At 30.7% G+C, this 12,688-nt stretch overlaps 4 protein-coding genes across 5 annotated transcripts; 2 read left to right on the top strand and 2 right to left on the bottom strand.

The window, feature by feature from the left end:
• Positions 1-919: 919 nt before the first annotated feature.
• Positions 920-4,417, top strand: LOC128385686 (homeobox protein Hox-C3a-like). The gene is made up of 3 exons (XM_053344572.1): positions 920-1,583; positions 3,215-3,518; positions 3,658-4,417. Exons 1-3 carry the CDS (start codon positions 1,118-1,120, stop codon positions 3,857-3,859), a joined length of 972 nt encoding a protein of 323 aa, XP_053200547.1. The 5' UTR covers positions 920-1,117; the 3' UTR covers positions 3,860-4,417.
• A 181-nt stretch (positions 4,418-4,598) lies between these two features.
• Positions 4,599-6,737, bottom strand: LOC128385687 (glutathione peroxidase 1-like). 2 transcript variants are annotated; one of them, XM_053344573.1, is made up of 4 exons: positions 6,365-6,737; positions 5,864-5,967; positions 5,009-5,384; positions 4,599-4,917 (listed from the first exon to the last, which is right to left on the bottom strand). In XM_053344573.1, the coding sequence occupies exons 1-4, from the start codon at positions 6,608-6,610 to the stop codon at positions 4,876-4,878; spliced, it is 768 nt and encodes a 255-aa protein (XP_053200548.1). In that variant the 5' UTR covers positions 6,611-6,737; the 3' UTR covers positions 4,599-4,875. The 2 variants fall into 2 exon arrangements, with proteins under 2 accessions (XP_053200548.1, XP_053200549.1); XM_053344574.1 differs by having other exon boundaries at positions 6,443-6,721.
• Positions 6,738-7,372: 635 nt separating this feature from the next.
• On the bottom strand, positions 7,373-8,044 carry LOC128385688 (60S ribosomal protein L30-like). The gene is made up of 2 exons (XM_053344575.1): positions 7,904-8,044; positions 7,373-7,795 (listed from the first exon to the last, which is right to left on the bottom strand). Exon 2 carries the CDS (start codon positions 7,767-7,769, stop codon positions 7,422-7,424), a length of 348 nt encoding a protein of 115 aa, XP_053200550.1. The 5' UTR covers positions 7,770-7,795; positions 7,904-8,044; the 3' UTR covers positions 7,373-7,421.
• Positions 8,045-8,199: 155 nt separating this feature from the next.
• Positions 8,200-12,081, top strand: LOC128385685 (leucine-rich repeat-containing protein 15-like). The gene is made up of 2 exons (XM_053344571.1): positions 8,200-8,726; positions 9,296-12,081. Exon 2 carries the CDS (start codon positions 9,348-9,350, stop codon positions 11,136-11,138), a length of 1,791 nt encoding a protein of 596 aa, XP_053200546.1. The 5' UTR covers positions 8,200-8,726; positions 9,296-9,347; the 3' UTR covers positions 11,139-12,081.
• Positions 12,082-12,688: the final 607 nt, after the last annotated feature.

Below are 12,688 nucleotides of genomic sequence, written 5' to 3'. Positions count from 1 at the left end.
ATCTTTTCATCTCGATCATCATCTGGGCTTAATCTCACAAGCACTTCCCATCAGTATTAATATGATCATTTGAATTATTATTATTATTGATTGGATTTTTGATTATCCTGTTTCCTAATTGTTGAATATGAAAATTTACTTTAAATATTTAAATGAGAAAATTAATTCTCCTATTAGATTAATTAGTTAACATAAAAACTATCATCAAATTAACTGTTAATCATTTAGTTAATCATGAACAATAATAATAACAATTTGCACCAATATTCAGATTGATAATTCATATTAAACTAATGATAGTTATTATCTGATGATTATTGTTATGATAGCGTGTTTATTTGATTGTGATGATATTCATGAGTATTAGTTGTTGTTATTTTGATTGTTATCATTGTGATTATTACAAGAAAAATGTTATTTGCGTGACAATTATATCAATTGGATTCTCAATGTTTTCCAATATTAACTTAACTCCCAGAATCAGAATCTTAGTTTGAAACTATTACAATTAATCATCATCATTATTCATCTTCTTTCCTGATACTGAATCTCAACTATGAAACAAAACAATCATCATGTTAATCACATCATGATGCTCACAATCATTAATAATAATAATTCAATAAACAAGAATTTCCAAAATTTCGAAAAAAGTTCTTTAAATATTATCCATCCAGCTGATCGACTGGAATAAAAAATCATCTCATCAATTGAGACCTGAAACAATTGAACTAAAGATCCAATCACAGGTAATTTCATAATACTCGGAATATTATCATTTATATCATTTAAATTACGACAATTATGGTAATTATCATAACAATAAAGTCGCAGTTAAGGATAAACTGTATTTGCGCATTTTTCCTATAAGATTATTAAGAAAGTTTTACCTTCGCATTTACCTGTCCAGGTAAAGCCTCCCACCCACACGAAGCTCCTCCTTTGATAACTTACCTTTCTCATCCTTATCAGTTACAATCTCATCTTTGGACTATGTTTATTATCAACACGGTGATTTAATTGTGATCATTGTTTTGACAATTTAAAACACTGATTATCATTGAAAGTTTTTCTCTTTAAATTGTTTCATTAAAAAATCATCTTGATTGATAATTACATGTGCATCATTATGCCTGATTGTTGTGAAGAGATTATTTTAAATGATGACAATTTAACTCAACTTTCAAGTGAATCAAATCAATCTAATTGTGATGTTGACTCGTTGTTATCTTCATCAACAACAATTAAAACTGAAAAATGTGATTCAAATATCAATCAAGATGGAGATTTGATTGATATGGATGAGGATAAACATGACGATGACAATGAAAATCGTGCCGATTGTGTTAATCCATTGGAAAATAAGGTTAATTGTGACAAAAGAGTTAAATCATCTAATTCTTCAGTTTTAAATTATACAATTGAAAATCTACTCAAATCATCAAGGAAATTATCATCTTCATCATCAACAACTTCATCCTCATCACCAACAACGGCGATTTTACAATCAACAATCACTGAAACGTCTTTAATTACTTATCCAGCTTATTATGATTATCGGAGATTTTTACCTTATTCAAATGGTAAGTCAATTGATTAGCCAAAAATTTAATCCACTGATTTATGTAATTCACAATCACAGAATTTTATAATAATCTAATTACTCTGATGATTTGTTTAGTTTAATTTGATTATGACAGTAAAAGGTTAGCGTGATGATTATAAATGGCAATTCATTATCAAGTGTTAATTGTTGCCTTTAATTTTCACCACAATTAAAGTTTATGAGGTTTGAAAAATGAGATAAATCAAATGATTTGTATGAATACAAAATGATCATAATAACACATCATTAATTGTAAACTAAATGAGTGGAAACAGATTGAGAGGTAAACAAAATGATTATCATCATCCCTAAACAATAATACTGCTAATCATTAATTTATAAATTGTTACAATCGGAAGTTTGATTTGGTGGTTAATCAAGTGAATCAACAGAGATCGAGAGAGAGAGATATATATATAATTAAAATTAGATCTATTTTTACGGAACAAAATCCAATCCACTTTTTGACCTCAATAGTAAAAGTGAAAGGTTAGTCCAGTTTTTGTTTTCTTCAAGGTGAGTGGTCAGTTTTGTACCTTTGTTGTTGAGGTCAACAAAATGAAATGAAGCAAAGCAAAGTGTCGGTCAAAGTGAGAGCCAAAGTAACTGGAACGAGAGATGAAAGGAAGATGCGTTTATCGGTTTAAAGGTCATAGGCTATATTTCCGCTCGTGACCTTAACCATATGAACCATTCACTTTGTCCAACCCTTCGTCATCATTAGTATCAAGGTAATGGTAATGATGATGGTCAAGAGATGCTTATTATTATATTTAGACAAAGGGTCATCTCATTCATCCCTTTCTCTTTGCTAACAAATTGTTTCGACAAAACGAGAGCAAACTTCAAGAGTATAATCATCCAACGAGATAATATGTAAACTCTTCCGGTTTTGCCACAGTTTTGATCTACTTTTGGGATAACTTCCGAGAGAGGGAGAGAGATAATAGAAAGATTCTCCTCATCATCCTAATCATCATCATCCAATCAGTTTCGAATGACCAACATCACCGATTCTCTGCTTACCTTATGACCATCGATTTACCTTCCGGTTTCCTTTTTTTATTCTTCTCTAATCTTCAATAATTTAAACATCTTTTAAATGATCATTAATTATTACGAGATTTAATGGCCAATATTTTGATCTGTCAGCATTGATTGATCTTAATAGAGTTTAAATTATGTTCATCATAATTCCCACTGATGAAAGATAATCTAGATTTAAATTGATTAGAATTTAAATTGAAATGAATTCGATGAACCTTGAAAAAGACAAAAAGAAAACAAGATTAATTATTGTTAAATATTCATGGGAATTGTGGTTTCGGTGGTAATTATCATTTGATTGACTGTTAATGGTTCTATTGGTCATGATTGACTGATTGTGATGATTAGACAATAGATTAACGTGTAAAGATCATGAGGATTAAACAAATTGTTGAGTTGATTGAAAATGATCCAAATGAAACCATTAACTTGGAACTAAATTTATAATAACAATTGAGCAAATCTAATCATTAGAATGGATTAAAAATGTTTTTCTATGAGAGTTAATTACGAGATAATTTGAGTTAATTTCAATTTTATTTACTTTCTTTTTCTATTCAGTTGAACAAGTTTGGAAATATATTGTTCCTCATCATCATAATAGTAATACGATTCACTCGAACGGAAATGGCTCAGGTCCAATTCGACAGAATCGAGGTCCTCGCCGACAAAGAACCACGTTCACCCACGAACAGACACTTCGACTCGAAATGGAATATCATGTCGCAGAATATATTAGTAGAGGCAAAAGATTCCAATTAGCTGATCTACTCGATTTGACGGAAAATCAGATCAAAATTTGGTTCCAAAATCGACGAGCTAAAGACAAAAGAATAGAAAAAGCCATAATGGAACAACAGTTCAGGTAATTTCAGATTCTCTATTCTGTCTCAAGTTCACCATTTTTCCGTTTCAATTTCATGATTGGAATGGAAATTGATTGAGTAACAATTTACTAGGAATTAATTGTAATTGATTTAATCTTTTCCTTTCTAATTTTCCAGACACTTGAGCTCATCTAATTTACCTAAACAAGTGAATCTTCCTAATTGTTCAACTTGTAGTTACACCAAACACCAATTTGAATCATCGATGGGGCCGAATGTACCTTCATCAATTCCCGTTAATTGTGACAATCATCAAGAATCTCATCTTGCTGTAAAAAAACACAAATTAAAAATTGAGGTTCCAACTGATGATAATTAAAACAATCGCACAATTAACTTTGCCTTAATCGCAAAAAAAAGCAAAATCAATTGATTCAAATTGTTTCCTTTTCTACCTCAATTGTCATGACAATATATTGATAATCAATTGATTGATTGAATTTGTTTAACCAGAGATTTTGAATAAACTTGAGATGACATTAATTTCCAATTGTTAAGTGTAATTATATCATCATTGTTATTAATGATTAAGATAATAGCGTGCAAAGATATTAAGGTGTCAATAGATTGTTGGGCGAACAATCAAAGTTAATTGTGAGTGTTTAAATACCTTGGATGGCGATAGGAACCAGTGGTGATTAAGGTGTGATCATCATCATGATTATTGTTATTACACTGATGATGATGTTAAACATGAATGTTCAGCTGAATGAATTAGTTTCAGCTGCCAGACTAATTTAGGTCCAATCGTGTTAAGACAATCACAATTTACCTTTTCTCTTCCATAGGATATAACTTGGAATCACCATTAATCCTTAATTGTCACGCAAACAATGATGGTTCACACTCCATAAACGTGGTTTATTAAACATTTAATCGGTTCAATTTCGGAGTAAATTGTAGACCATTTAAAACGCGATTTATCAAATTTACTTAGGTTGTGAATCGATTATGTTTAATGTTTATTCAAATTTATTTTCTTGATTTTAAATTTTAAATTTCATTTCAATCAATGTTAATATTTAAATCACACAAATAATATTGGAATTCAAATGAACTACATGTTTTTAAGGTGCAATTTAATATGATTCAATTGTGGCCGAGATTTTAGTTGATGATTACAATTTGGAAATTTCTCTTTTCAAAATTCATTTTGGTCATTCTAAATTCAGTTCATTGTCAACGGAGCAAATTCCGTTGATTTCCCTTCCAGTTTGTAATGTTTCCATATTGTTTCACAATAAGGGATATTATTAATTGTAAAGTGTTCGAGGGATATGATTTAATACAACAATAGCTGTAATCGAAAATAGTTTTCCAGAAAAAAATTCAAGATTATTGCTTAGCCAATTCAGCTTGAATATCTTTGATGAATGTCTATGAAATCAAGAAAAAAGAGAAAAATTGATTAGAAATTGGATTATGCTGATTGATTGATTAAGGATAGAAAATGGAAGCCAGAAATTACCTTCGGCTCATCGGTGGGTGCAAATCGCTTAACTGGAACTCCTTTACGATCGACTAAGAATTTGGTGAAATTCCATTTGATTCCGTCCGTAAGGAATCCTCCTTTCTTATGCTGTAACCATTTCCATAAAGGATGAGCATCTTTGCCATTGACATCGATCTTATCGTAAACATCCCATTCGACCTTGTTCTTGGCTACGAAGTCTTTGATGTCCACAGAGCATCCTGGTTCTTGATTACCGAATTGATTACAAGGAAATCCAGCTATTTTTAGACCTTTATCCTTGTATTCATTGTAGATCTCATTGAGTTGAGCATAATTAGCTCGGGTTAAGCCACAGTAAGTAGCGACATTTACTACAATTACCACGTCACCCCTGTTGAAGGAAATAAAGGAAACAAAAAATTCATTAAATGACGAGAAAATATTCATAATTAAATCGATATGGAACGAGGTTATCAATCATGATGCTAATAACAACTCAAAAGTTAGACTTTGATCCATGAAAACCTTGATGGTGTCATTACAAAGTGAGATCTGAATTATGATAAATAATGAACATTCAATTGATTAAGACATAAATCGATATTGAATGAAATTTCAACAAAACAAAGTCTTTTGATAAATTAAATTACACATGCGATGTTAACTTTGAGAGACCTTGGGTTAAAAATACTCAACAAAATGAAAAGCCAAATAGATTTTCATAGGATAATCTATGGAATCAACTCTAGTTATCACAAAGTTCCAATGAAATTCCTCGAAATTTAGATAAAAGAGAACAGAACTTAATTCTATTGACTGAATAACCCTGTGAGAGCACAATAAAAGTGTCAATTGGTCCGAAGCACATACTTGTATTTGTCCATTGAAACGTCTTTACCATCGAGGTCTGTGGCGGAAAATTCATAGAATGAATTTGCGTTTTTCCAAGCATTTTCACCGCTCATTGATGAAGCCTAAATGATCAAAGAAAAAGAAAAACATTAGAAAAATGATCTTGGTGACAACACAATCGGCCAGTTGATTAGTATTATTGTTAACATTCTTGATCACTAGTAAGAGTTAAGGCCAAATGATGAGCCAAACAAAGGACAATATAGAGGAAAATAAACCAGAGATGTTGTTAGAGTGAGAGGATAACAAGAAGATCATCTATTAGTTTGGATTAAACTGATTGATTCACATGATGGAACATCTGAATAGACATTGTTAATTGTTGCTAATCGAATGTAAATTACCAAGTGATAGAGAATCAGAGGAAAAAGAAACTGACAAATCCTTCACATAGAAATCAAGCATTTACAACAAGAGACAAAGGAGATTAAGTTGAAACAATCAAATTGATTTTCTTACAAAAACTCGTTGGGTTGACAGAAGGCCAATTGTGATCGATGGCCACAAAAGTGATTTATTAATTAAACGTATGCTCACCATTTCACTGTTTAAACGATTAGTTGATGATGAGAAATAATTGTCACTTTTAAACAACAAAGGAATTAAAATTGCAGCGATGAGGATACCAGTTGAAAGTAGAAACCAATTTCTAAATGATAACCGAGTAGGAGAAATATCTTTTTCTAACTGTTTATCATCTTCCATTTAGATTTATATTTATATTAAAATGGAAAAAGAGTGAGTGTGAGAGAGTGAAATCGGCTCACATGGAAACCAAACAATTAAATCCGATAAAAATGATTGTACCAGAAAAAGAAAATGAGAGAAAAACAAAAACAACAAGAGTAGAACCCGAAAAGTAAATAACCGGTTCACTTGTACCCGGGTTGAGATTTTAGATCAATTTAGATAATTGTTGACAGAATCACTCAATCAGATGAGAGAGTGAGAGGAAATTAACATCAAGTCATAATCCAATAATAATACTAATTGATTGTGAGTCTTGATTAAATCATCGATTCGAAATGAGTGCGGATTAACTTGTTTACATTAACCGAGAAAAGAGCAACTTGAATAACCGCAGTTAACTAATCAACATGTGTACCGATTTTGATGATTCTGTTTTTCAATGATAAGGACAATTGTTCTTGAGAGAAACTGTTTCGCTAATTTTGAGCAATTAACTGATTATCGATCAGATCATTTCAATTTGGTACTCAAATTGTCTAAGGATAACTTTGGATATTTCTGATGATCTGAATGGCTCATGTTCAATGAAAAGCAGTTACTATTTTCAGAATTGATGAGATAATTTTTCTTGTCCGGAAGAGATTGAATTAACTTTAAAGGCTCGATTTCTTTCATGGATTAAATTAGTTTGGTTTGATAATTGAAAGTTTATGGTTGCCTAAAGGTGAAAACGCTGCCAAATCCGCGGGTGAGTTGAATAAATTTTGGGTAAACCAATTCATGAATGTAAACATTTTTTTATTTTATACAGTTCTTCTTGGGTTGTTTACTGTCCACCTTCGCCAGGCACATTTTTGATTATATCAGAGTCACCAGGGTCTGTTATACTAAGAGAACAGACTCTAAAGTATTTACCACAAGCGGTTCCCAATTCAATATTGTTACCAGAATAGTGATGTACACCGGCTTTCGCCAACATAGCATAGTATTCAATCAAACTTTTCCTCAATGATGGTGTGTTGTTTGCAATAATAACCAACTTGGCTTTTCCTGACCTCAAGGTTTTCAAAGTTTGCTTGTAACCCATGTAGTATTTTCCACTTTTCATTACAAGGGCTAACCTGGAGTTGATGCTCTCCATGGCTTTTTTGGATTTTTTATCAGCTGCAGACATGATTGATGCTGAGTGAGATTGAGAAACTACAAGAGAAAAATAAAAGATAAAAAAAGAAAACAAAATAAGTTAAACCAAAATCACACAAACGAAGACCATTGATCACAAATTAGATGATAAATTAAAAATCTTACCTTAAATTAATTAAATTATCAAAAAAAATTAACAAAACCAATTGACTAAAAGAGAGAACAGAAAAACTCAAATTCCAATTTTGTCTCGGAAACGGAACTGTGGCTGTTTTTCCCATCATAACTTCTCGTTGTCATGGAAACGAGAATTTTATTTGTGGCGCCAAATTTGACCGAAAATAATTTACTTTTCTTCTTCAAATTCTGTAGATAAAATTAAATAGATGGCGATGGTAACTGAATGTTATTTTCTCGATTTAACAAGAGATATTAACATTCTGTTCTGAACGCAGAATCTCATGTTATCCTGATGAAAAAGAGTGAGCAAAGTGTTTTCGATAAGGTTAAATTGTTCAGTCTCGAGACTATTATTAAGCCGATGATTATTGTCACAACAACATTAACTTATATTCTGATGATCATTTGATTATCATTTCTGTTTGGACTTAATCAATTTCACCTTTAACTTTGTATATCATTAACATGATAACAATTGAGTGTTAACTGAATAAAAGTGATCTCTTTATCCTGATCACTATTTATCTGTGAATACAATCATTAAACTGCCATTGGATTAACTATCAACCAATTAAAAGTAAACTTTATTAATAAAGATAAAGTTTTTCTTTTCCAATTGATTTTTTTCTTCTTCATATTATCAACTATAATTAACTACAATTAACTGTCTATGTTCATCTCTAATTGAAAGCATCTCAATAATGAGGAACGAGCAACATTTTCTTGTATTAGCAAAACAATCAGTAAATTGTTTCCACAACTATTTTCAATCAATTAACTATCGACCAAAATGAATAAAAACATTAAGGTAAGTGATTTATTTACTAATTTCCCTTTTTTTTAACCATTTACTTTGTGGTTTCCAATGACAATCAATTTCCAACATCAACATTAAGTCTAATTGTTTGATATAAGGAAAATTGATCAAGGTGATTGATCATTATAACCAAAAATTGATTGGACTAATTAAATTTCATCTCCAATTAAGTAACTTTATCTTAACCAGAAATTAGTTTGACCAAAACAAATCGATTGCTCTATTATCACCATGATGACGATGATGAATTTTGTTATAACTTTCCGAAACTAATCACAACTCAGCCTAGAATTGAATAACCATTGATTATCCGCCCTCAGGCTATATCAAACTTTCAACATTCTCGTCTATCAATTAGATTCATCATAATAATGATTTAGTTAATTGAATAAGAACCAATCTCATCAATATTATCATTCACCATTTTCTTACTCGTTCTTTAATCAATGTAAACATAAAATAACCAATCAATAAGTTGATTATCTTAATTGTGATTATTACTATTTAACTCTAATCTTGATGTTATTTTCATCATTTTGTTTTCCTCTAATCATTTACAGTCTTATCATCATCATAATCAACTTGAATTTCAACAATACAAATTACAGCAACATGATATGTTCAACAAAGACAATTATCATTACAATCTTAATGATAATTTACTCATTCACATCGGATCAAGTTAATTGTTTGTGCCCAGTGAAATGTACTTGTATTGATGAAAAGTTATCAGTTGATTGTAAGGAGGCATCGCTTGATATAATACCATTTACATTGAATCCAGGGATTCGTGAGCTATTCCTGTCATTTAATCAAATTAAAACAATCAAGGAATCGTTCACTTACTACACTAAATTGTCACTTCTCGATTTATCCTCCAACCAAATCTCATCTTTACACCGGAAACACTTTAATAGACAGAAAAATCTTCAATTGTTAATCTTATCATCAAATCGATTGTCACATTTAACTAATGAATCGTTCGAAGGCCTTGAATCATTAAGGCTTCTTAATTTAGCCGATAATCAGTTGACAATTTTGGCTCCTCGTGTTTTCACTGGATTAACACACTTGGAGAGACTTGATCTCTCTCGAAACACAATTAACCAAATCAACGACGAAGCATTTTATGGACTCAATGAGCTAAAATGGTTAAGCTTACGATCTAATAGATTATCAACAATCCCCTCGGTCTCTCTTTACTTGGTTCCAAGTTTAGCGACCCTTGACCTCGGTCACAATAGTTTAATTAACTTAACTGACCACGGGTTCGCCTCACTTGCTCGTCTAATTGATTTACGTCTTGATTCCTGTTCAATTGTTACAATTTCACCTTCATGGGCTCATGGTATGGTTAACTTGAAGAGATTACAACTAGATGGAAATAATTTACAATCAATTGAATCAAACATCTTTAATGATATAAACTCATTAGAGGAATTAATTATTGGTGCAAATAAATTTACTACAATTGATTCATTAACTTTCCACTCGCTGGGAAACAGCCTTATAACCCTTGATATAAGAAATGCAAGGGACTTAATTAACTTCCATCCAAAATCTTTATTAGGATTAATCAGATTGACACAATTGACAATCGAATATTGTCCTAAATTGACAACATTACCTAGTGAATTATTGAAAGAATCAAGTGATTCATTGAGGGAATTAAGACTTCGAGGTAATGGATTAACACATTTACCTTATTCACTATTAACAAGTTGGTCGTCGTTAACAGTATTCGATATCCGTGATAATCAATGGAATTGTAATTGTTCAATTCTCTGGCTTTGGAAGTATTTAAGGAAAACAATTAATCATAATAAGATTGATGGTAGAAACAATTTATCATCATCAACAACATCATTTAGTGATTTAATTTGCTCTTCACCTACAAACTTAAAAGGTAAACTATTGTCATCATTGTCAATTGATGAAATCGATTGTTATAATCCTCACTCAACAATTGGAACTCTAATTGTGGGCTCACTAATAATTGGCCTTATAATGATAATTACGATAACTTTATTGTTTCTTTGGTGTCGAACTCGTCTTCCTTTAATATTATTGAGACACAAAAAGTTCACCAACAATTTGACTGAAGAGTTTGTCTATGAGAAGGGTCGATTCATTGAGAGCCAAGTCATGTTCCCCCCATCATCTTCATCTTCATCTTCATCATCACCTTATCATCCTCACCTTCAACAGTATCAACATCACCATCATCATCAACAATCACATCAATCTCATCTCTCTCATCTTCGCCATCATCCTCATCATCTCCACGCCCAACAGCAACATTATCATTCAACATCATCACCTTATCATCATTCAAATCATCCATCTTCCAGTCTCATTATTATACAATCACCATCAAAAATGGGTCCCATAAGCCAAGTGTAAGACTAAGACAATGACAGTTATCATCCTCATCTTTTCATCATGAAAAAAACTGAATCTTTTTTTCATGCTAAAAAAGTTGTGTCGTTTTTGTACCTTCAAGATTTAGCAATGAATGAAAGTTAATTGCTTGTAAATCAGAGCAAATCAATGGCCAAATCATTTGCAAATCTAATTGTGTTAATAATCATTTTTGGTACAAATTAATTTTCTTATTTCAAGACCTGTAAAAGGAAAGATAATAAGTGGATGCGGATTAAAAGATTAAAAGGATTAAAGAATTGATTGTGATGATTTAATAGTAATCATCTTAATCTAAACTATGCAAAGAAATTGAAACCGGAAACAGTTACTGATATTTACTGAAAAATAACAAAAAATGTAAAGATAATATTTTATCTTAAATCAATAACTTATTGATTATAATCAATTGGCAGGGTATAAATACAAGTTACACAACTAATGGTGAAAGTAAAAGTTTATTAATTGTAAATAATTAACGATAATCAACAATTGATTGTATTTATTATCGTTCAAAGTAACATGATAAACAAGAACAGTAAAAACAAACCAACTTTTGTAATAAAAGCATCAATTAAATTACAATTAAAACTCCAAAGGAAAAAAACTCGACAACAAATCATTAAGTCCCATTAATCATTATAATTTGATAATAAATAATTCTGAGGTGAAAACTTGATAGAGAGAGAGAGAAAGAATCGTTAATATTTGATCATGATAACCATCAATATATCCACATGATTATCTATTGAATTAATGGTTATCGATGAAAAAGCAAAGATGTAAATGATAATCAGGATAAAAAGTAATAACCAACTGAATCAATGGAATAACATTTCCGGTTATCATGAGAATTTATCTCATTCGAATCCAGAACTTTTCCATGTTGATGATAATCTACCAATAGAGTGAAAAGGTAAGTCCAACAAATAATAATATTAGTAAATATCATCAACTGATCAAGGGAATTGCATTGTTGATAATAACAAGAATTTGCTTCGCCATGAGTTAAGCTTATATCTTTTCCCTGATGAAGCAACTTTTACCTTTTTACCTTAAGCCAAAACCATAATCACCTTTACCAAATATAATCTTCATCTTCATCTCCATCCTCCCATTTGATTGTATTAAACCAATTGATGATTAACCAGTGATGTTAATCTGATTATTATAATACATTGATCATCATATTTATTATTTAGTTTTTCCTATTGTATTATCTTTGGAGCTTATTATTATTTTTGTTCATGATCCACACGAAAGGAGATACAAAAACTAAATTAACAACAATTTCAAATCCATTTAATCAAATTAATCATTTCACCAGAAAATCAGGATTATCATCTGCAAAACCAAATGCCCAATGTTTCAAATCAACATCAATTCCCAAGGTAAAGTTTTCATAAGAAACCAAAGGAAAAGAGGGAAAAGTGAATAAAAGTAATTATAATTGAAATGAATTAACGATAACATGATAATAGTTTTATTCAAAAGTTGGAACTTATTTGGAAATAAAAAAACTCCCATCGTCT

The sequence above is a fragment of the Panonychus citri genome, unplaced genomic scaffold (genome assembly GCF_014898815.1).
Source record: "Panonychus citri isolate SS breed McGregor unplaced genomic scaffold, ASM1489881v1 Contig00050, whole genome shotgun sequence".
NCBI lineage: Eukaryota > Metazoa > Arthropoda > Arachnida > Trombidiformes > Tetranychidae > Panonychus > Panonychus citri.
Note: the sequence above shows the minus strand (reverse complement) of the source record. Positions and strands in the feature narration are given on the sequence as shown.